At 42.3% G+C, this 22,780-nt stretch overlaps 3 protein-coding genes across 4 annotated transcripts; 2 read left to right on the forward strand and 1 right to left on the reverse strand.

Annotated features, from left to right (window-relative positions):
- Window positions 1–4,875: 4,875 nt before the first annotated feature.
- Window positions 4,876–11,849, forward strand: faah2b (fatty acid amide hydrolase 2b). Its single transcript, XM_029526794.1, has 11 exons — window positions 4,876–5,166; window positions 6,800–6,882; window positions 7,142–7,278; window positions 7,653–7,862; window positions 8,363–8,482; window positions 8,620–8,755; window positions 8,866–8,983; window positions 9,064–9,183; window positions 9,969–10,080; window positions 10,414–10,602; window positions 10,922–11,849. The coding sequence occupies exons 1-11, from the start codon at window positions 4,978–4,980 to the stop codon at window positions 11,095–11,097; spliced, it is 1,590 nt and encodes a 529-aa protein (XP_029382654.1). The 5' UTR covers window positions 4,876–4,977; the 3' UTR covers window positions 11,098–11,849.
- A 587-nt stretch (window positions 11,850–12,436) lies between these two features.
- nelfa (negative elongation factor complex member A) lies at window positions 12,437–17,790 on the reverse strand. Its single transcript, XM_029526839.1, has 11 exons — window positions 17,550–17,790; window positions 16,450–16,621; window positions 15,530–15,691; window positions 15,246–15,335; window positions 14,977–15,104; window positions 14,772–14,841; window positions 14,582–14,670; window positions 14,366–14,474; window positions 13,910–14,238; window positions 13,613–13,712; window positions 12,437–13,211 (listed from the first exon to the last, which is right to left on the reverse strand). The coding sequence occupies exons 1-11, from the start codon at window positions 17,757–17,759 to the stop codon at window positions 13,027–13,029; spliced, it is 1,644 nt and encodes a 547-aa protein (XP_029382699.1). The 5' UTR covers window positions 17,760–17,790; the 3' UTR covers window positions 12,437–13,026.
- nicol1 (NELL2 interacting cell ontogeny regulator 1) lies at window positions 17,134–21,024 on the forward strand. 2 transcript variants are annotated; one of them, XM_029526841.1, is made up of 4 exons: window positions 17,134–18,838; window positions 18,927–19,168; window positions 19,659–19,747; window positions 19,968–21,024. In XM_029526841.1, exons 2-4 carry the CDS (start codon window positions 19,057–19,059, stop codon window positions 20,037–20,039), a joined length of 273 nt encoding a protein of 90 aa, XP_029382701.1. In that variant the 5' UTR covers window positions 17,134–18,838; window positions 18,927–19,056; the 3' UTR covers window positions 20,040–21,024. The 2 variants fall into 2 exon arrangements, with proteins under 2 accessions (XP_029382701.1, XP_029382700.1); XM_029526840.1 differs by having other exon boundaries at window positions 19,042–19,168.
- The last annotated feature ends 1,756 nt before the right edge of the window (window positions 21,025–22,780 follow it).

Below are 22,780 nucleotides of genomic sequence, written 5' to 3' on the forward strand. Positions count from 1 at the left end.
GTGCAAGCATTCATGCGTGTGTGTGTGTGTGTGTGTGTGTGTGTGTGTGTGTGCGTGTGACAGCGGATTATGTTGACCCCCGCTGACCCCTCTGAGTTGTCTCAAAGCGACTTTTTCACACAGCGAGGCCATTTGCCTGTAGACAGAGATTTTTGTGTGACATCTCTTTTTCTTTATAAAGTGACTGATCCTGACCTGAACTATCTGTGTAAAGAGCAAACAAGGAGACAAAAGAAAATCCTGCCAGCTTTAAAGCCAAGGGCTGAAGATGGCTGTCTGACAGTAAATCCCTGATAGGATACAAGCATCGCTTTGACTTTCAGCTTAAAGATATTTAGCTGTTAAACAACATCCTGACGTGTCCACCTCAGAAAGGATGACACTCTTAGCTGAGCTTTGTCTTTCAGTAAAATATCTCAGCTGTTGGGTGCCTGTACCGGATATATTTGTGCACACTTTCATCTCCCCCTCAATATCAATTGTGATAAATATAATGAACACCAAGATTTTCTTTTTGTGCCACTATTAATATCTGAGCAATAATTATCGTTCCCGTTAGTCTCCTCTACACTTCGTTTATTTTGTTACCTGCTAACATGCTAAGCTACAATAGGGAAGATGTTAGCATTCAGCTTGAAGCTCGACCAGTCTTGTTTCATTTCTCCTGTATTGTCTAACAAACAAAAAACAAAACTCACACAGAAACCCGTAAATAGACAGATCCAAATCAATATGCGATTGTAATGGACTCCCTGTACGTCGGAGTGAAACTAAACTAACACAACAAGCAGCACAAGGGCTTAAAAATCAATGTGAGTCCATCTTTTTTGTCTTCACCAGGGACAAAAAAAATGTATTTTAATGAGGCGTCCCACGTGGCTCTCACTCAGATCCCCTGCTGAAAAGTTTTAATGACGCCTGGCAGGAAGGAAATCAATGGCAGACTCGCTGCATCCAGCACCTGAGCAGAACAGATCAATGTCCAGCCAGAACAGGAGGAAATGTTGGATCACAACAGATCCACCAGACTTATAGTGACTGAGAGGAAATGATCACGAGAGCCTCCGTCACATCAGAAAAACACCCATGTACAATGTGGGATTCTTTTCTTTACCACATTAAAGAAACCCCAACAAAGATGCATTCAATCACAAACACCTGTTGTGAAAAGTTTTCTGTTCAAGGTTCAGACATTTCAGTGTAAATAAAACATTAACGACAGGCCTCTGCCGCATCTGAAATTCCAATTCTCACCTATACATCCAGGTCTGGACCGTGCAAATCTATATCCTGAGCCAGCTGGGTCTCCCATCCGACCCCCCTCCCCTCAGTGCTGACCCCTGGTTAAAGCTCATCTGTGGGTGCTAACAGCCACACTCTCCCCTGCCTGGCCGTACAGGCAGCCAGGCGGGGGGCCAGGGGCCTTTATAATTGGTTTTGGAGCACACCAGCTGTTTCATGTGCCCACATGGCGGTCCCTGAAGGAGATGCAGTGGTAAGAGGATGGGGGTGGAGGAGATGCCACATGGCCCACCCTCCGCTCTTCCCCCACCCTTTCGTCTCAGATAAAAGACGGCTGCCAAATGGACTAATACAGTTTTGGAGATGCGGTTGTGCTGCTGATGATGGTGGTGGTGGTGGGGGGGGGGGGCACATGAATATATACATGAAATACGTGTGCATGGATATAAAATTAGTTTCATGGAACGTAACATTTTTTGTTTTGTTTCTTTTTTTGTCACCTGTTTTCAAATGACATTTTTCCATCTTGTTTTTTGGGGTCCTAACAACAAAAAAAGGAGACACCTAAATCACCTGTACATGATATTAATCCTCAACTGGCCTTTTTTTACTGTGCCAATAAGCTCTATTAGCAGTATTATTTATTAATTTCCCTCCATTAAACATAGCTCCACACTGCAGTGTCTCCAAGTTCATCTTCGTCAGTAAATCCTGGTTCTGTTGGACAAAAAAGATAAAAGATTGTGAATTTTAATTAACGAAAATGGTCTCCAAGGCTCATAAAACAAACCATTTCTTCCCCGGGGACAAACACATCAGCCTGCATTGGTCTCCGGGGCCGACTGAAGGTGCAGGAAAGTGGATCAGAGTGAAGTGCCGCTTTGTCCGAAGGGAACAGTAAAGTCAATTACTGTCCACTCAGAATGCCAGCGAAACAGAAGGAGGTTTGGAGTGTGATCTCATTAAAAAATTAAATGTCTAGGTAACTTGAAGGACACTCAGAGACCAATAACAATCTCACACAACATACACATGACATCAGAAGAATAAAATGACATATCCAAAGTTCAAATTTGTATTAAACGATCCAGACAAAGGAAGCCCAGGGAACAAATAAAAATTGACTTTTTTTTTTTTTAAATATAAATTGCTAAATTAGTTCAGCACTTTTTTTGTCATGCTGCTGCCAAACAACCACAGAGATGAAGACTTAAGGTAAAATTATATGTGATCCATGTGGGAGCTCAGAGCAAAAGTCTGTGAGCTAAAACAGTTTTTGTACTGCGTGTGTAAAATGTGAGAGTTGCATCAATGAGCTCTTGGTAGATGGCATGTGATGTCCATCCGTCCCCACGACAAGAGACACGAAAGGAGATGGAAATCAATACAAAAGCGCCCAAAGCCCTCCTCTGTTGTTTACTGACCCCGTATCATTTTACCCCAAAGGCCTCCATTCACAAAAGGTTTAAAGCTGCCATCAAACACCAGAGAGCACATATATTCACCACAAAGACACAACATACGCTCAGAAGAACGAGCAGTTACGTGAAATTACATTGGCTTCATGCATCTTTCCCAGACAGAAGCAGCGCGCCGGCAGCCTCACGCAGATACAAACACTGCTGATTGTGTGTCTTCCCTCTTGTCTCTACATGCCCGGCAGTTTTCTGAGCCACAGGTTTCACCTTACAGGTGAGGAATGATCTGTTTTTCTCCGCTCGGTCATGGCTGTGATATGTTTGTGTTGTGATTTTTACACTGGGTGTACCCCCCCGGAGAAGTATTCATCTCTTGATTCTGTGACTGTCTCTTCATTGTGGCAACAGAAAATGTGGTTAGATGAAGCCTTTCTGTTATGTGCTAATAAGAGGTTGGAGGTCAACGTCTGTGTGCAAAAGGTTGCAACATTTGAAACTGTGCAAATCATCCACTTCCTTCAGTTGACAATATTGAAAGAAATCTAATCTCATCCTGGTAAAATTTCCTGCTTGTGAAATCAGGTTCCTCTTGAAGGAGGATCAATAAATAGCTCAGCAGGATTTTCTGTGGATATTATTGATCTGACTGTTATGTCAAACCCTGACGTGAAGTTTAGCCAACAATATGATTAACTCCTTCCTGAATGGCAAAACATTTGTCAGGCAAATTTAGTAAACCTTTTACTTTAAGTTGTGACTCTAGAAGTTAATTTGATGTAAATAATATTAAGTGGCGTTTTGTGAATTATACATTAATTCATTCATGTGATTTGCTATCACACATTTGTTATTTTTAAATTAAAGATACATCAATTCACGTAACCAATGCGATGAAAAGTAAAATTAGCTTCTGTGAGGGCAAATTCCCCAACAGTTTGTTTTGGATATTTTATCCAGGTAAAAATATAGATACATAACAAATTACTCTGAAATGAATGAAAGCACAGATCCTCAGCTAATTTATCTGTTTCATGTGTCAGTTCAAAGTAATTTACATAATTCTGTGTATGATTTGTTGTGTCTGTGTGGATCTAAAGCCCAACACTAAATGCATTGTGTAAAACTGTTCCATTACTGACATGTTTTTCCGGTGTGATGCTGGCGCAGTGTAACACAGCACCAGAACTGACAGGGACCAATGGGCAGTATAGATCTTCCACTAACCCACTAACCTGCATTGCAGTCAGTTTTGCTGCGTGCTGTGTGTCCTCAAACGGGGATTAAAGCATCTGGTATAACCTTCAGCCATGCTGCTCTCTAGTGTTGGCACACAGTTATGCCATTAAATCTTCTTATTTCTGCAATACTACTTATGCAGAAATGTTACATTATGAGATTATATTTTGTAATGCATGAATGTGTGGATTATTTAAATATTGCAGTATGAGCTAATTTTAGCTGTTTTGCGTAACACCACTTATTTCCAGTCCATTGGAGGGAGTGGCAGAAGTAAATACACATTTATAACATAATGTTGTCTTCTGCACCAGGTGCAAAAAAATAACTGCCTAAAGCCATGAATGTTCAAGTCAAATACATCCTCTAGATAAGTTTGTATTAATACATAAATTGTATTATGTAATACATCTGTTGAAGAAATACTTTTTAGACCTTCGACTAATGCAGATTGTCATTATTGATTATTGAGCTGCTGGTCCTTTTTTCAATTGTTTGTTTGTCTATAGAACATTGGAAAATTGGCAAAAACATCCATCATAGCTTTTAAGGGTCTAAAGGGAAATCAGCAGATGTTTTGTTTTGCTGGACCAACTAACCAAATAGCCAACATTTGCATAGGATGCAATAATCTTCAGCTTCTAAAACGATAAATGTGAGGCTCAATAACATTTTTCAGGGGACAAATATTGAAAAGGAAAATGTCCTAGAATTACAACAGACTTCACTATTTAGGTTTTTTAATGGTTGTATTTCTACACATCAAAGAGCTCAAACACAAAACAGGACAAATCCTAATATATTTCATATTAATTCAACATTAAGACATCAACACGTTGCCAAGGAAATCAGATGCACAATCATTAACCACATGATTGAAGAAAACATAAATAAACTCCTAACTCTGTCAGGAACGAAGGAGAAAGAATTAAGGGAAGTAGAAGCTTTTGTTTTGAAAACCAAAAGGTTACATTTCCGGCAGCCTCCTCCTCGGTCACCCATGGCAACTTGACGTACAGGTATAAAAGGCCGGGACGTCAGCGGCTTCCTCACTGACCGTTGCCCTTCAGTTTGCAGCAAAATGGCCCCGAGTCTGCTGCGGAAGGTCCAGGTGTGGCTGCTGAAGGCGGTGGCCGGAGTCTTCCTCCTGCTCTGCCGGCTCTTCGCTCCTCGGAAGCCCGCCTTGGCCGGGAAGAAGCTCCCCCCGGCCGAAGACCCGCTGCTGCTCCTCTCGGCTACGCAGCTCGCCAAGAAGATCCGGCGGAAAGAGGTGTGTCCCCGGTCAGCCGCCGGCCTGCTGCCGCTCCGGTTTAATCGGTGACCGAGTTAGTCAGAAATACTTCCGCTTTCCATCAGCTGCTAGCTAGTTAAAGGCTGAGGGACATGGATTTGTCTTAACCTGGCTCCATCCTCATCCTCTGCTCTTGTCCTCTCTTTGTCAGTAGTTTTATTGTGTTACCTCTAAGCAGGTCTCCACCACAGAGCACACACATTCTGCACAACTTTCCCTTAAAGTTCTCTGCTTCACAGAAAGCAGAGTGACTCAAGCCAGTTAATAACAAAGAGACAGGTATGTTGAGCTAACCCTAACTCTGGGAGGACTCACTGGCATCTTTATGACACCAGTTGTGGATGACTTGCACATTGTCCCCATCAGCACACAAACACCTGGCTAAAGGGAAAGGATCCTCACGCCATTACACCGCCGTCGGTCTGGACTGCTGAAACATGGCAGGTTGGGTCCATGACACCAAACTCAACAGCTTCAGCTGTCCACTGCAGCCTCAGGTTTCTGTTCTGGGCTGAGCTCCAGGTTCAATATGCCATTCAAATGACGGGCTTCACGATGACAAATTCATCAACCCTAAATATTAGTTGTAATGCCACTGTATTGCAATTTAATGTATTGGTGCTGTTTTAATATTGTTTACAGTGATAAATGACAAAGCAACGCAGGGAAAGGTGGAATCAGAGACTGCTAAATTTAGCTTTTTGCTTGAAAGATTATTAACTCAGCTCTAATATGAAGAAAAATGGCCAACTGCTGAAACCTGTCCAACCATTACAGTGTTGGCACTGGACCATGAAAAGACAGAGTAAATATATATTCAGTAGTCACATATCCACGTTGGTCATTGAAGCCATTACCTGTGGGAAACCTTTTTCTTCTGCCCTTCCATCTTTCCTTTGACAAACCTGTTTCATGTTACACATGGAGAAGTGTGCGATAGTACACTACGGAGCTAAAAGTGGTCACTCACCTGTCCTGACTCACACATGAATTTAGGTGGCATCTATAGGGTTTAATATGACATCAGTGCACCAGTGCAGAAAGCAAGGCCCATAAAGACATGGATGAGGGAGTTTGGTGTGGATGAACTGGACTGGCCTGCACACAGTCCTGACCTCAACCAGATACAACACCTTTGGGATGAAATAGAGCAGAGACCGAGAGCCAGGCCTTCTCATCCAACATCAGCGGCCTCACACATGTGTTTCTAGAAGAATGGTCAAAAATTACCATAAACACACTCCCAAACCTCCCAGAAGAGCTGAAGCTGTTATAGCTGCAAAGGGTGGACCGACGTCATATTAAACCCTGTGGATTAAGAACTGGATGTCACTTAAGTTCATAAACGAGTCAAGGCAGGTTAGCGAATACTTTTGACTACATAATGTATATTCAGTAGTCACATATTGACGTTGGTCGTTGAAGCCATCACTGTCAACGACCAACGGGAAACCTTTTTCTTCTGCCCTTCCCTCTTTCCTTTGACAAACCTGTTTCATGTTACACATGGAGAAGTGTAATATAGTATTTCCCCCCACTCTGCCTGGTTTTGTTTTATCTGTATGTGTGTGAGACGAACCCTAACAATCACTTAAATTGTCTAAATGTACAGGTATCGAGCGTGGAGGTGGTGCAGGCTTACATTGACAGGATCCAGCAAGTCAACCCGTTAGTGAACGCTGTGATAAAAGACAGGCAAGGAACAATCAGTTCTTCTTAACTGATACTGTCTTTAAAATTTAGTGTGCTCTGCAGCAACAGGTAGTCCATTCGCAGACGACTTGAGTGATAAGAATGTAATCAACTATTTTGACAATCATTTTAAATAATAAGCATATTAAATAATATTAGCTGCAGCCCATTGTACTCTCATGTAAGCCAAAATATTATACTTATATTTAGTATTATATATTGAAGTACTATCTGAAAGTCCAATTTAAACCTGTCTGTCCAGGTTTGCTGCTGCCCTCCAAGAGGCGGCTCAGGTTGATAAGCTGATCGAGGAGGAAACTGGAGGGGAGGAGGTGCTGGAGGACAGACTGCCTTTACTGGGAGTCCCACTGTCTGTCAAAGAGTCCTTCGCCCTGCAGGGTAACTTCAAGAAATCTAACCTCCTGTCTGCCACTTGAGACCAGGCTCTTACTTGGATTGCATCCATCAAACAACCAGTTTTTTGATATGAGTGTGTGTGTGTGTGTGTATTTATTTAATATATATACACATATACAACACACATACTCACACCCAGAAATTGAGAACATGCAGCTAATTGGTCATAACAATTGTTAGAGCTTGAGGCAACATTATTAATCCTGTTGCAAAACACTGTTGTGAAAGCCACGTTTACCCTTGATCAGCTTTCATTGTGTTTCCTGACTTAGTGTTTATGAGTTATGATGACAGGAGAAAATAATTAAATCATTTTTCTTACTGCAGTTGAGTGTTAACACATCTCCATCTTGCAGGCATGCCCCACACCTCAGGTTTGGTGTCCAGGCGAGGAGTGGTGGCCACAGTTGACGCTCCGCCTGTTGCCCTGTTAAAGAGAGCGGGGGCCATCCCGGTGGGGGTCACCAACACCAGCGAGCTGTGCATGTGGTGCGAGTCCCACAACCGCCTGAATGGCATCACCAACAACCCGTATGACCTTGAGAGGATAGCAGGAGGAAGCTCAGGTCAGAGGCCGGTGTTCTTTTGTTGACTTAAATTTCAGATTTGAAAAGCATTAATTCTCTTCAGCGCCCAGAGCAGCCCTGGCTTTACCATATTACTGTTCACTGCAGACGTACGAGCACTGGCTCTGTTCTACTGTGGTGATTTATTTATTTATTTATTTATTTTCAGGCTCTATTCATAAGTCTTATGTAGTATCTGTTAAGGTTTTGTCACTTACACGTGATGAATTCAGTTAAGAGTAACACTGCTCTGTCTTTCTTTTTACATTAATTCAGTGTTCATTTTTAGAGGCTTTATATTGGTGACAAGTTAAATTGAAGTCCCTTAAATCTAGTGCTCTTCCAGTGAGGAGAACATGGGAACACTTCTTGGGGCATGAAACTTTGTAATGCTGGACAATTTTCTTGAAACTATAATCAATCTTGATAGATCAGCTGGTTGAAATTCTAAATTGTACCTTTTCCCTCTGTTTATCCCCTCTTCCTCTGTCTGGCCTCAGGTGGGGAGGGCAGCATACTGGGGGCAGCTGGTGCAGTCATCGGTATTGGCTCAGATATTGGCGGCAGCATCCGTATGCCCTCTTTCTTCAATGGAATATTTGGCCATAAGACCACTCCTAGTAAGAGACAAGTCCTGTTAGGTTTATATTCGGTGTATGCTGACATACTGTCTCTCTGTAGTATCAGTAATACTTTCATACAACTTATTTTTACATTTCTGGGATATTAAACTTATACATATGGACCAACTGTGCAGATGTTGTGTCCAGTGAGAACCAGTACCCTCCTACGTCCGGCAGACAGAACGAGTATATTAGCACTGGTCCCATGTGCAGATATGCTGAAGACCTGCTGCCCATGCTGAAGATCATGGCAGGACCCAATGTTCACATGTAAGAGCCCAGACGCACTTCGTAAAGGATCCAAACTCCTAGTTTGATGCTACACGGACGTTCTGTGGGCCTCAAATGTTTTTTTTTTTTTTTTTCTTCTTTGCTTCCAGGTTGTCCTTAAATACAAAGGTTGACCTAAAAAAGCTTAAGTTCTTCACCATCCCTCATGATGGTGGCTCTCCTCTGACATACCCCGTCAGCAAAGAGCTCATGGATATTCAGAGGAAGGTTTGTTTAATCCATCGCTCAAATTAAATATAGCAAGAGTATTTTTTTATAGACTAATTGAAATTTGGGATGTTCTCCAGGTGGTGGAGAGACTGGAGCTCGATTTGGGAATAAAAGTCCAAGAGGTGCGTTTCCCTGAACTCCAATATAGCTTCCAGATCTGGAACACCTACATGGGGCTTTCTGATAAGGACGGCAAGGCAAGTCTACCTCACGCTTTGTTCCAGAGCTGTTTGGACAGCACCCAATGAATGTTGTAATCAGTTATCCTGGAGAAAAACAGGAATGACAGGAGGAAAATTTGTTACTCTGCTGTTGCCAAGACTCTCCCCTTATTCTATTAACATGTTTCACAGTGAGAGAAAGCAGGCCGAGCTCTAGTCACAGCACCTATTGTAGTCTGCTGCCTAGAAACGCTGTACTAATCTGTTTAGCTGTCAAGGCACAGCATAACACACCCACACACCGAGTATTTCCATCACTTCAGAGGACTTTTACCTTAGTTCATTCCCTGAACACTTGGCCAACCTTAATCCAACTCCTCACTATAAAATCGAATGGTTATTATTATTTCACATGGAGTTAGTTCATGGCCCTGAATAAAGCCGAGTCCCCACAATATAAGTGAACAGATATGTCTCCAAGATTAGTAATTTGATTATACACATCTGAGAACTCAAGGGTCAACAGTGAATGGGATAACTTAATATTACCCCTGCGTCATTACTCTGCTTATTGTCGGTGTCTCACAATCACAAGACAGTAGGCCTGGAGTAGGATACAGCACAGTGCCAGAGGTTAGTGTTACCACATGGAAAATGATCCCTCTGCTGGTTTAGGAGTCTGACATCAATAGAAAATAGCATGTGACTGTGCCTTGAATGGGGACAGCCCAGCACTGTGGCTCATGAAGGGTAATATACACACACACCGTCTTTTATGTCACCTCAGAAGCAAAAAAACGTTTAGTGTGTTATCCTCACAGCCTCCTATGCCATTTTCTTCACTGATGGGCGAACCAGGACGGCCAGCGTGGCCTCTGTGGGAGCTGCTGAAATGGATGGTGGGAAAATCAGAGCACACCATGGCTGCTATTGGTAAGACTGTCACTGTGGATTTTATCTAGTATCACTTCAATTGAACACAGATTTTTATGGCCCTTTTTAATAAATATTAAGTAGAAAAAGACATAATGAAAAAAAGTCATGAAAATTATATAAACTGCATACATGGAACAAGTGTTTGTGAAATAATTGATTTAAAAAAAAAAAAGCCATTTTATTTTAAGCTGTCAGACATTTTTAATATTAAACTTATTATTTTTAGCTACATTGATAATGAGAGGAGAACAAGATGTTTTAGCTCCTGAAGTCACCTCGGTTTATTCCAACAGAAGCTCTGTTAAACTGTGTGTGTGTGTGTGGCCTCAGGTCTGGGTCTGGCAGAGATGACACGCTCGTCCAAACCCTTGACCTTCATCACAGAGAAGAAGGAAAAGCTGCAGAAGGAGGTGGATGAGCTGCTGGGCACTGATGCTGTTATTCTTTACCCATCACACACCAGGGTGGCACCCAAACACCACCACCCCCTGTTCAGACCCTTCGACTTCTCCTACACAGGTCAGTGCCCATTAATGCCTCACTTCTCAACGGTCCATCTCATTGTCTCCATCGTCAGAGCTGCGACAGCACTGTAGGAGTAAAACTAAGGAGCTCCTTAAACATTTTCTACAAGCTCCAACGTCATTATTTAAATAACCAGCTCCAATCTCAGTAAATTAACTCTGCGGTAGAAAAAGACATTTCCTCACTTTAATACATTTTAGTTATGTTTCCTGGTTTGTACCTTGTAGTCTGATGTCACGTCCTCCAGCGAAGTTGTCTAATAGAGCTTCAGTCTCCTCTTTACTGGCACACAGTAAACCGTCTCTGTCCACAGGTATATTTAACATCCTGGCCCTGCCGGTCACCCAGTGTCCTCTGGGTCTGGGTGAGGAGGGTCTGCCCCTGGGTGTGCAGGTTGTGGGTGGGAAGCTGCAGGACCATCTAACTTTGGCTGTAGCTCTCTACCTGGAGAAGACGTTCGGAGGCTGGAGGGACCCCGGGGCGAACTGAAACACATACTCCAAGTGATTACCAAATATCCAGACTGGAGCCAGCTAGATCAAAGATGGTAGTACTGTCTGCCCCAAAAGAATTTAATTTTTGTACTTATGAGGGATCAGCTGGTCCAACAAATGTCTGTTATGATTTTATGGTTTATGCTATGAGCACAAGTTTTAAAGAGGGTTTTACATTAGTGAAAATTTCTAATAGCACATTCACATTATCACGCAATAACAAAGACTTTGTGCTGTGCATGGCTGGATATCTCGTTAGACTGCTCCAACACATTGACATCATATCAAACCTTTACATTTTGTTTTCAAACATGTCAGATACTTACATTTTAAACTACTTGGACTTAACATTTCAGTTATTTAGGCAGCTCACACAGGCTGCTTTTAAATTCTCTGCACACGCAGGCTGATAACACTGTCTTTATTTGGATCAGCTCCTCTCTGGTTTGGCCTGAGTGCTGCTGGGAGTTTTTACTCCTGCAACATGCAGGGGGGGGTAACAATCAAGTGTGAGGAGGGGGCCCAATCAGCCTGAGCCTGTTGTGTTTCTAAGTGTGGTGTCTTAAGTCATCACTTTCAGTAGGAGAGTTTAGACATACCTGATCAATAACAAATATTCATCATGCTGACAAAACAAAGCTTTTGTTGTGTGATAATGTTAACGTTGCACAGTAACTGTTAATCAATTGTGGTGCCTGTTTTATGCTGCAACTTATTTTTTTCAGCAAATTAAAAAAAGAAAGAGACAAAAAAAAAAAAAAAAAAAAAGACTCTTCTCTTCATTCATGGGACTCACATCACCAGAGTTTTTTGGGAGCGATCCCTGTTCTGCATCAACAGCAACAAACCAGGAGATGTGAGAACTGTAGAGAACCCTTACCTGGAAATAGTGGAAATATAAAGGGTGAAATGATCAACCCCACCCCGACAGTAAAGTAGTTTACATTCATCTAAACAATGCAAATTTGAGTGGTTTACAGAAAAAGTTCTATATTTAAAGAAACTTTTTTTTAACTCTCTAATTTGGGCTTAATATTACTGCACCTATTCACATCAATGGAGAGGAAAGTAAAAGACACTTCTGAATACTGAGGAGGGAAAAAGTCAGAAGGAAACAAATACAGGAAACTCCTGATCCGTTGGTTCAACAGCAAAATTCAAGTGAGAAAGAAAGATGAGAAACGCACCCCTGGAGTCTGTCGATTTATTTCTTCCCTTTTCAAAAAGGATGAAAAATTATTAAACATCTATCAGAAGGCTCCGAACAGAACTTGACAGCACTGAGAACTATTGAACGCTCATTATTTTTTTGATGACTGTCATTACTGTTCTGATTTTTCTTTTTTTTTTTGTGGTGGTGGGGGTCTGTGGTTTTTTTTTTTTTTAACTTTCATAACCGATGATTCTGTTCTGAAAGGTAGAAGAATAAGCTGCAAACATCACATTCATACAGAAAAATACAGACTGTTCTTAGTTTCTTTCTAGACACGCGACATGCTTGTACCCAAGAGTACAAAATGTTGAAAGGTGCCTGCCGTGAGTTAATTCCTCTGCTCAGACTCGTTTAACACTCTCGTTCCTCCTGACCACAGCATCATTCAGGAATTGGAGGCGACTTAAAAATGGAAACAATAAAAGGGTTGGGGGAACACCCCCAACAAAAAAAAACAAAAAACAAAAAACAAAAAAAACAACAACCCAGAAATACTCTTCAAAGAGTCCTGCATTTTGACAGTGCAGGAAAAGGGAGGACCTTTCTCTCCTTGATGTCTCACCCTCCCAGTGCTTCATTTGGCCCAAATGTGTTTGCAAATATGTGTGTGTATCTGTGTGTGTGTGTGTGTGTGTGTGTGTGTGTGTGTGTACATGGGTTTTGAGATGGATAAGAAATTTGGGGTGTGTGAGTTTGAGCGAGTGAAATGCCTCAGGAAGTGTTGGTGATGGGTTTGTATTTCTTGAGGCGTGTCCACTGTCCTGTGGAATAGTTCATTTCGAAGACTGTGTCCACAAGCATGGTGGTGCTTCCGGTGCCGTCCGCTTTGGGCAAAACCTCTGTGTGTTCGCTCAGCTTGATCTGGATGATGTCCCCCTGCTCCGGGCACGGGTTCTCTGCAAGATGGGAGGAAGCTAATGGGTCATTATCGGCTTGTTTGTGTTTAGGAGTCATCAATATGTTTACTGTCATTTTATGACTGCGTGATTAGCTCTGTGTGAGATCACTCAGACTGACTCATCTACAAACTAATTTGAAACTGAGGCTGAATTTCCTAGGACCTAAATCTGATCCTGTTTCCTGCTCTGGGGGAGGGGGAAAAAAAAGACTGCTAGAAACACACAAGTTTGCATTGTGACAAGATAAATGAGTTTGACAATGTGTGACAGTCACTCAGTAGGTGCCAAAGTGTGAAAAATGACATCAGATTTAGTAAGGCAGAAAATTGACACTAATTGGAAATGAGTGTTTGAATAACAGAGTGAATAGCAGGCAGCTAGTATGACAACGACTCTACCTCTGGATCCAGCCATGAAGCCCAGGATAAGGGCCTTCTCTGGTCTGGTAACCTTGTTGGCTGTCTTGAACATCTCCTGGGCCGCGTACATCTGATCCCTCTGATGGGCAGAAACAAATAGGAGAGAGTTTAGATGACAGAAAGAACACTGGGCACTTAAATTAAGACAGAGTTAAGACACAAGATCCAGACTCTAAAAACTCAAAACAAATAAAGACATACAGATTCTAAATTACAGAAATAACAGTCCTGTGTGGAACATAGTTCATTCAACAAGGTTTTTATTTCACACTTCACCGTGAGTGAGAGATTCTTTTTGGGTTGGGGTTGTGGCGGCGTAGGGGCTGGTGTCGGGGTGGGGGTCTGAGGTGTGCTGGGAGGCTGGGTCGGGGTCTCCGGCTGGCTGGCAGTCGCAGCAGCTGGGGGTCCGTTGCTGGCGGGCGTGGAGGCTGGCGTGCTAGGAGATGTGGGGGTCGCGGGATTTGCTGTAGTGCTGGCGTTGTACATCGGCGTTCTCTGTTTGTACTGACCCGGTAAGGTGGGGGTGGTGCCAGCGCCCGCTGTAGCCGACTCCTCTGGCTGTCGAGCCGACTGCAGCGTGTCCCGACCTGAACCACCAGCATTTGCTTCACACAAATAAAAAGAGAAAGATAGTGAGATAGACCGGATGCTCTCCTGATAAAGCTTTCTGTCTTCCTTAAACTAATAGTGAAATGAAAGCACACATTAGAGGGCAGTGAGGTGTTTGCTAACCTGGCTGTGCCTCTGAGCTGGGAATGTAAGATGAGGAAGGAACCATGCTGGGTGTGGCTGGTAGGTAGCTGGTTGATGGCAGGGGATTCTCGTTCAGTGCCCCCAGTTTCTGAAAAACAAGATGGTTCAGAAGAGTTGAAAGATCTGTTACCATAGGGACAGAAGAACTGAGGGATAAAGGAGAGGATGCTGTGAGGCGTGACTGATGTAAAGTACCTGTGCAGAGACAAGGCCAGCAGCGTAATCTGGTGTGGTGTTTTCCACCACAGCTTCTTCTTTGGCTGCTTTCTCTCCGGTCTCCGTTTCTACAGCAGAAGAAAACATCATATAAGAACAAAGAGCAAAGGGTTTTCTTTACTAATAATTCATACTGTCGATTTAAAGCTTTGTCAGAAAATATTTTTACCCAAAGTCTTTCTTCTCCTCTTAGCTTCTCTTCCAGCTCCAACCATGTCCAGCTCTGAAATATCTAACAGCTGAAGGGGGTAAAAAAATAGATCATTCAAACACAAAAGGCTTACAGGAACTGAATGAAAATAAAATAATTGAGAGGAGGTTACATTCAACCTGCATGATACATAAAATTAGAGAGGACTTAAAGCACATATTACCTTCACCCCCCTCTCCTTACGCAGGGGCGTCCGAGCAGGGGCTATGGGTGTGCGGTTACTGGGAGGGCTGAATATACTGGGAGCAGTAGGGCTACGGAAGGGGGCCTTGGGAATCCCCTTGAGAGGAGCTGTGGAGCAAATATTGATATCAGCAACAGGGACAGGGACAGAAATCGGAATACACAAGCAACTTGACACTTGAATTACCTTGTTTATTACAACATTCCCACTTTAGCACTAAATAATGTATCTATTGGTCTGGAACTCACTAGTAGTGTCAATCTTTTTGACCAGTCCTCTCCCTTTGGCGTGAAAAGGCACTCCCGCTGTCTTTTTCAGCTGCTGGGCTGTCTCTGTGGCTGAAACGTGTAAAGAAATGTCACCTCAACATTACAAAGTAGAAGAAAATCCTGATAAAATAATAACATACAAATAAATAATCAACAAATACATGAGCTTGCAATCCTTATTTAACATGTAATTATACCAAACGCAAAACATGCAAGATAAAAATGAAAGAATAGTGTCAGTTAAAGTTAAAACTAATTCTCACATTTCTGTAGCAGTTCTGCTCTGAGCGTGGCACTCTTCGGCTTTCTTTTCAGCTGGAAATGTTTGACGGGGGGTGTGAGGGGTCCAACCAGAGTGGTTAATGCACTCTTGTTCAGATACTGACACTCCAGAGGAAGCATGGCAGACGCCTCACACTCGCTCACTGAGCAAGAGAAAAGAGAAAGACATGAAGGTCAGCTTCGACTCTACCACAGATAGAAACCTACCATAGGATCTACAGGCCAATGAAGCTGCTTACAAAAAAGGTTTAACATTGCTGTGGAACAGATAAAGAAACATGTTTCTGAGGAATTTAAGAAGTTAAAGTCTGTCTTTCAACAAAAAAATCCATCAGTGCGGAACCATCTGTTACGTATTTGACAATGCTTCAGTGTGTACAGTAGAAATACAGAAGGAAGAGGAGAGAAACACTTACAGCTCTCCCAAAATGTTTTCTTAGCGTTTACTCATCACCAAGTAAGCATAGCTGGCTTCAATTAATTGTCATAACAAGTGATAGTAATGCAGAGATTAATTTGTCTGAATCATGAAGTCACTGTTACTTAACATGACATAATTTGGAGTACTTGCATCTAATGCTACTGGATAAATGCATGCATTAAATGTGATTTAAATAGTTTGAATGCATTAACCACTTACACCATTTCCCATCTCATACAAACAGCCATACTCATTCAACTATATCCATTAAAACGATTTCATAAAACTGCAGGGAACAAACCAACACAATGAATTATTGTTGTTTGCAATCATCTTATTTAACCAAACAGCATCCAGGAAACTAAATTCAAATTCAAATTCAAATAAGGAGCGGTCCTAATTTGATTATTTAAATGCATAGCAACTCTAAAATTACCACCACTACACCAATATATATGGAAATAGTCAGAAATCCCCTACCTTTCTCCCTGAGCTCCCCAAGAATGTCCTGCACATTTGGATTCTGCTCCTCCAAGTCCAGATTGAGAGAGCCAGTCTCTGGGAAGGACTTGAGGATATCTGCCACCATCAGCACCCAGGGCTCAGAGTCCACCGTGGCCAGCTGAATGATCTCCGACAGGGACTCCTTCATCTGGCAGGAGAGGATGAGGAAATTAAATAATAAAATATATAGAAATATGTAATGTCGAATACTTTCAAGCAACACTCTGTGAAAATAATTACAAGAGTCAGCAGAGGCACAGACATTTATCTGTAAGTTCTGAGATTTGAGAAACTTAAAAAACTGTTTCCTGAAGGGCTGGGAAAATTAAATATGATGTACACAAAATACATTATTTCTTAACTATACACGGGAGAGCTATATCTCTGGTATAACAACTGTTCCTTATTGATTTATGTTTCCCACTTTTTGTTTCTACCGAGCCACAGCTACTCTTACTTTGAAACACCAGAATGTGTGTAACGCATCAGACGGTGGATTTAATTCATCACTTTTCACGGCTGTTTGTCGTGTGTGTGACTATTTGAGGACAGTGATGACGAGCTATTAACGTCCCCGGCAGCCGAACAGGTGATATGTCGGGCCGGAGCTGGATCCGCCCTCCGGCTCGGTCACTGGGCTCCCCGGTGCCCATCCCACCATCATGTCCCTCCGACACCCGCCAGGCTAATGCTTCCCGTCGTCGCTGGTAAACCACTGCAGGAAAACACTCTCATAGCGCGGCAGGAAAAGTTCATGGCGAAGCTGCTTGGCGTTTAAAAACGTTGCCTTTTCTCTCGAAACGGAAAAACAAACCAAAAAACTTCGGGGTAAATATTAAGTTTGGCGCTTCCGTTAGCGAACGATTGTAACAGTAAGAGCAAGCTAACGCTAACTAAGTATAATTAAGTGCGCGGCTAACGTGGCAGAATTAAAGGAAAAACAAGAGTAGAGTTAAACCACCAGGAGAACTTTTTACTTTGTTCCTCTCTCTTCTTTCTCTCCACCTGAGTCCGAGTTAATCGCCCCCCCCGACTACCTGTCAGGCTAACCAGGCTAAGCTAACGCAGCAGCCCACCTCGTCCACGGTCCGCCTGGGGAGGTGCAGCATCCCGAGCAGCAGCTTCAGCTTCACCGGCGGCGACAGGCTGGAGAAGCACAGCCGTATGTTGTCGATTACCGACACGGTGAGGAGGGAGGCGATGCTGGGGGGCGTCCAGAGCTCGTCCGTTGAGCCCAGTTTGTTGTGAAGCCACAGGCCGGTGTCGCTGTCCTTCATCGACGCCATCTTGGAAAAAGAAGTGTTTTGAGTTCGGGCATTTTAACGGGCTACCTAAGAAAACAGCAGTCAGGACCCCGCCCACAGCGGGAGGGGGGCATCTGCTGCACCCAGCCGTGCAACATCTGTCAGGGGAGAGACAACATCTGCACGGCAAATTTACACATCTAAATAAAGTCCAACACAACACTGCACATGGTTTTATGGCTGGCACGTGTTGCACGTATTGTTCGGTCTCTGAAGTTGGTATTTCACTTCAGCCAGTCGAGTGTCGATGACTTACACACTCACTGTTTCATTTTTTTTTGTAAATTTAATTGCTGGATTAGAAACTTGGTGTTGGAGCACAAGATTCAGTTTGCTGGCAGCTGGTTGAGACTTTTAGGAGGACAGTGTACTACTGAAGGAAAAATTCACCGGATGTAATAAATAATAAATAAAAGATGGTATTCTTTCTCATCAGATTGCTAAAATCTGATTCCAAGTATCATTAAATAGACCACCAGTCCTTTACAAGAGGACAAGAGAATGAAATTGGATACATTTCCACTCAGTTTTGCATATTTTTGTGACAATTCCTAAACATAAAAAATGGAAAAGAAAGAAACGAGGGGCTTATTTTCTCCACTAACTGTTACAAAGAAAACAGAAATATCCTAGAACCCACAGGTATTAACCTGAGGACGTTTGGACTTTTGATTAGACAAGTCATCTTTCTGACCTTTGTCCTCACTGTACATTAGCTGATCCTAAATTTGATCGATTATGTGAAACCTAAATCTGAAAATAGTTTGGGTCCTGAAGCTGTTAAATTAAATGTAGTGGAAACCAGCTAACCTAAGATTTGTACTTGAGCACTTCATTTATTTAGTAAAAATGCTGTCTGGCGGATTTCCATCACCTCGTGTGTATTAATTAAGGATTTTTTGGGCTTTTATTCTGAATGTCGTCACCGGAAGTCTTGATTCAAGTCCCTAATGCAAATGTTAGGCGAGCCATTCTGCGCATGCGCTCTCCTGAAACCCCCATCAAACAATCGGAGGTGGCCTGTTGTGCAGATTGAGATTAACATCATCGACAGACAGACGGTAGGAACAAGTTTGTTGAATTAACAGTTCATCTCTTTGTTTACTGCATTTATATGTATATATTAAGAAAAAACAGAAATATCTGCAGATTAAAAACGGGACTATTTACCAAACAAAGAACGGATCAGTCGGTGGTTTTATCACCGAGCGGCGGTGAGGGATGTTTTCCGGTGGTGTGTGTGATCAGACCCGGTCCTCTGCAGGTGAGCGGCCGGACCATGATGGCATCCAGCGGGTTGGTGCAGGTGGCGGGGCTCCTTCTGGCGGTGCAGCTCCTGTTCGTCGGTGCAGCGGCGGACCAGGAGCCCGGGACCGTCATCCCTGCAGAGAGTAGGTGGATTTACAGATGAGAGCGGTTTCTGCAGCTTTTTGCATGTTTGCACAGTCTAATTACAGCAGGGCCCTGCTGCGGGCTCTTCAGGGGAAGAGCAGGTTAGGCTTAATTGGGGTATAAATCATAGAGCGGACATGACACCGGGGCTGCACTGCTCTGCACAGACACCCATTTATCATCTCTGAAGCTGCTGAGGTTTGAAGGGGAAAAGCTCATTCCTTTGCAGAAATTGCATCGTTTTTCAGCAAAGCTATATGAGCTGATATAAAAACCTCAGATGATATTTACAACAAGACGTAAGAGCCATAAGAATAGAACAGGGATAGGAATGATTATATGACTGCAGTCATTAGTCTTTATTAACTAATTGCACCCACTCCATTGTACATTTACCAAATATTAAAAATAAAAACTCACGAGGTTACATTACATTTTACCAAGAAAACAACCAGTACGTGAATCTTTTCATGTCTGAACTCTTTCCAGGTCGCCCATGTGTGGACTGTCACGCCTTTGAGTTCATGCAGAGGGCACTGCAGGATCTAAAGAAGACTGCTTTCAACCTTGATGCCAGGGTAGGTGAAGTTCCTGCTCTTTTGTTTTTTCCTTCCAGGAATTACTGATTTTATATTGTGGTCAGAGTGTGGAAAGGTCCCATTAGACTTAATGTGGAAAACCTCTCATGTTTTTTTTATTTTCTAAACATAATCTTTTTTTTTTTTTTTTTTATTTGGAAGCAAAAATAGTTTCCTGCGAAGCCTTAACTTTGTGACATTTTTATTCCGACCCGTGCAGACGGAGACGCTGGTGCTGAGAGCGGAGAGGAGGGCTCTGTGTGACTGTATGCCAACCAACTCACTGCGCTGAGATTTCACCGCCATGAGTCCTGCTGGAGGAGGCGTCCACCTGTCCGTCACACTGACAACGACCCCGTCCCTCTCTCAAGTACAGCAACTCTCGTCCTAACCTATTCACACAACAGGCACTTTATTTTCTTTTCTGTCACATCACTGTTGAGTGAAGCTTTTGAATTCATATCATGCATCAGAAGGCATGTTGTTGTTTTGCCTTATTGATTTTAACACCACTGATGTTTTACATTGTGAAACCTGCCTGTCCAGGTAGTTTGCCTTCATCTGTCTCTTATGAAACACACTATTTTTTGTACTTTTGAGTAATTGACTGTATAATAGAGATACAGTAGAATGCGTTGGTACATTTACTTGTTGAATGTGTTTAATGTTTACGACAAATATACACATCGAACTGTAGCATCACGTGAAATTTATTTAACTGCGCAAAATATTTCGGTTTGTATTTTAGTTGATGAAATTTAGAAATCAGCAAAAAATTACATTAAATGAATTGATTTGCAGGCTGGCTTCATTTGCAAAAAAAAAAAAAAGTTATTTTTATTTGTCATATTTTAGAAATGGTCAGCAGAAGGAAATATGAAATTTTAAACATTTTTTTTTCAGATTATTCTCTTGTCAAAAAGAGCGTTCTTGTAGGTCTTGATTTAGCACAGCACTGTAGCATGAATTTACAGCACTTTTTGTTAACCTACTGTTAATATAGATTGTATGTATAGATTCTGTATGTACACGGGTACTTGTAACAGAGGTGTCAACACTTTGTCTTCTCAGTCCGACGGGTGATAAATTATATAGTGCCAGAAGAAAACCACAGACTACTAGAGGAATGTGAGCTGAAGCAGAGGACATAAAGATAAGAAAAAAATTAACTGTCTTATTGTTGATTGTTCATGAACATTGTCTTTTGTTGACATTATGTCACAGGAAGACCCATTTATTGTCTTAATGTTGTACCTCAATAAAAACAATGAATGATCTCGACTGCTTCCACTGTTGGCTCTGGCTGGCTCTGTTCTCACATATCATCAGTGTGGGCTGTAATAAAGAAGCACTGTGTGGGTTTGTGCTGGCATTAATATAGACATATCCATTTATTTATTGTGGCAAGTGCAGAGTCTTGCAGAGCTTGCAATCTTTCCTAGGGTTGCAAAGTTCATTTTACTTTTATTGCTGATTATTTTGTCCATTCTTTTCTGTTTTCATTAATTTATTGTTTGATCCATACGTCAACAAAACAAACAAAAAAGGTGAAAAAAATTTGCTGCAATTTCTTTAAAACAAAATTAGCATTATTTCTGAACGACAATCCAAAATCAAAGCTATTGAGTCTTAACTATAAAAACCAGCAAACATTCACGACTATTAATGAGTCTTATTCTCCTTGCGAATAAGCGAGACAATATTACACGGATCAAAATATCCTGTTTTTAGGTTAAAAAATAAATTCAGACTAAACATTTTTATTTATTTTGTTTTGGAAAACATGGACTGTTCATGTTGAATCAATTATCAATCAGTGAACTGTCAGAAAAATATTCCCACTGCTGTAGTCTGATTTAAAGTACCAGGGAAAAAAGGACATATAGTCCAGAGTTCCAGCTTCTGAAATGCTCCAAGACATTTGAAGATAATTGACACAAATATTTTTCACCACTTCAGTACTATAAGAGCCCTGAAATGCTCAAATACTAAATTAGTTCTCATTCATTCATTTCTCACCAGGAAATCCATACATTTCCACCAAAACACAGATGTCATCATGACTTAACATTTTTGAAAATTCTTCCATGGAACTGATGAGTCAATAGCTGTGTGTCATGTATGAGGTTTTTCAGGGCTCCGCTCCTGTTGTGTTCTACTTTGAATTTTAAGCAGGTCTGAGCACCAGTCCACTGTGGTCTGGTCTGCAGAGTCATGACCCTGTTAGAGCGGTGTGTGTGGGCTACCACTCTGAGGTGATGCTATCAAGTCCTGCTGTTTTAGCTGACCTCGTCCCCTCCCACACACACACACGCTCGCTCTCCACTTTATTTATTTACAACAGCAGGGATTACAGCATGGAGACAGAAAAACTGGCAGAGCCTTAACCACACCAGCAGGAGGAGCCCTGAGAAAAGGCAGACTGCCAGCTGTGTCGCAGTGATGCAGCACTCTCCGCTTCCCTCATGGCTGTAAAATGCAGATGGGGTGAAATACTGTAAATAGGTAGAAAAAGAGAAAGCTGAGAAGCCATGTTGGCTGCTGAAGCGTCTGCAGTGACCTGGCAGTAATCTCAGCCCAGAAGCAGCTCCAGGTACAGCCAGCACTGTGAAAGCAAATCCCCTTACACTGCACCACAGCACACGAGGACAGGCATCGGTTCTCTGAGACACTTTGAACCGAGCAGGCTTTTCACTGTGAGGACTCACTGAGAAGTGAGAGCACACACACAGCAATCAAGAACATGCTGAACCACTTTGAAAGATCCTTGTTGTCAAGCAGCCTCCACCGTCTTTCTCACTCTCTCCCACTCACTCACTGGTTTGCTCTCTTTTCAGAAGCCTTTTTAACTTTTCTTTCATCCACTGCTAGAAACACTGACAAAAAATCGTTCCAGCTGTTTGAAATTCTCCAGCTGCGACACAAGCAGGCAAAACGCTCAGTATTCTCTTCCCTGTTTTAGCATCTCTCTTACTTGGACATTGCTCTGACCTTGCCTCTAAAGTTTGCTCTGTGCTGCCTACTTAACATGTA

Source organism: Echeneis naucrates, chromosome 18 (assembly GCF_900963305.1).
Source record: "Echeneis naucrates chromosome 18, fEcheNa1.1, whole genome shotgun sequence".
In the NCBI taxonomy this organism is placed as follows: domain Eukaryota; kingdom Metazoa; phylum Chordata; class Actinopteri; order Carangiformes; family Echeneidae; genus Echeneis; species Echeneis naucrates.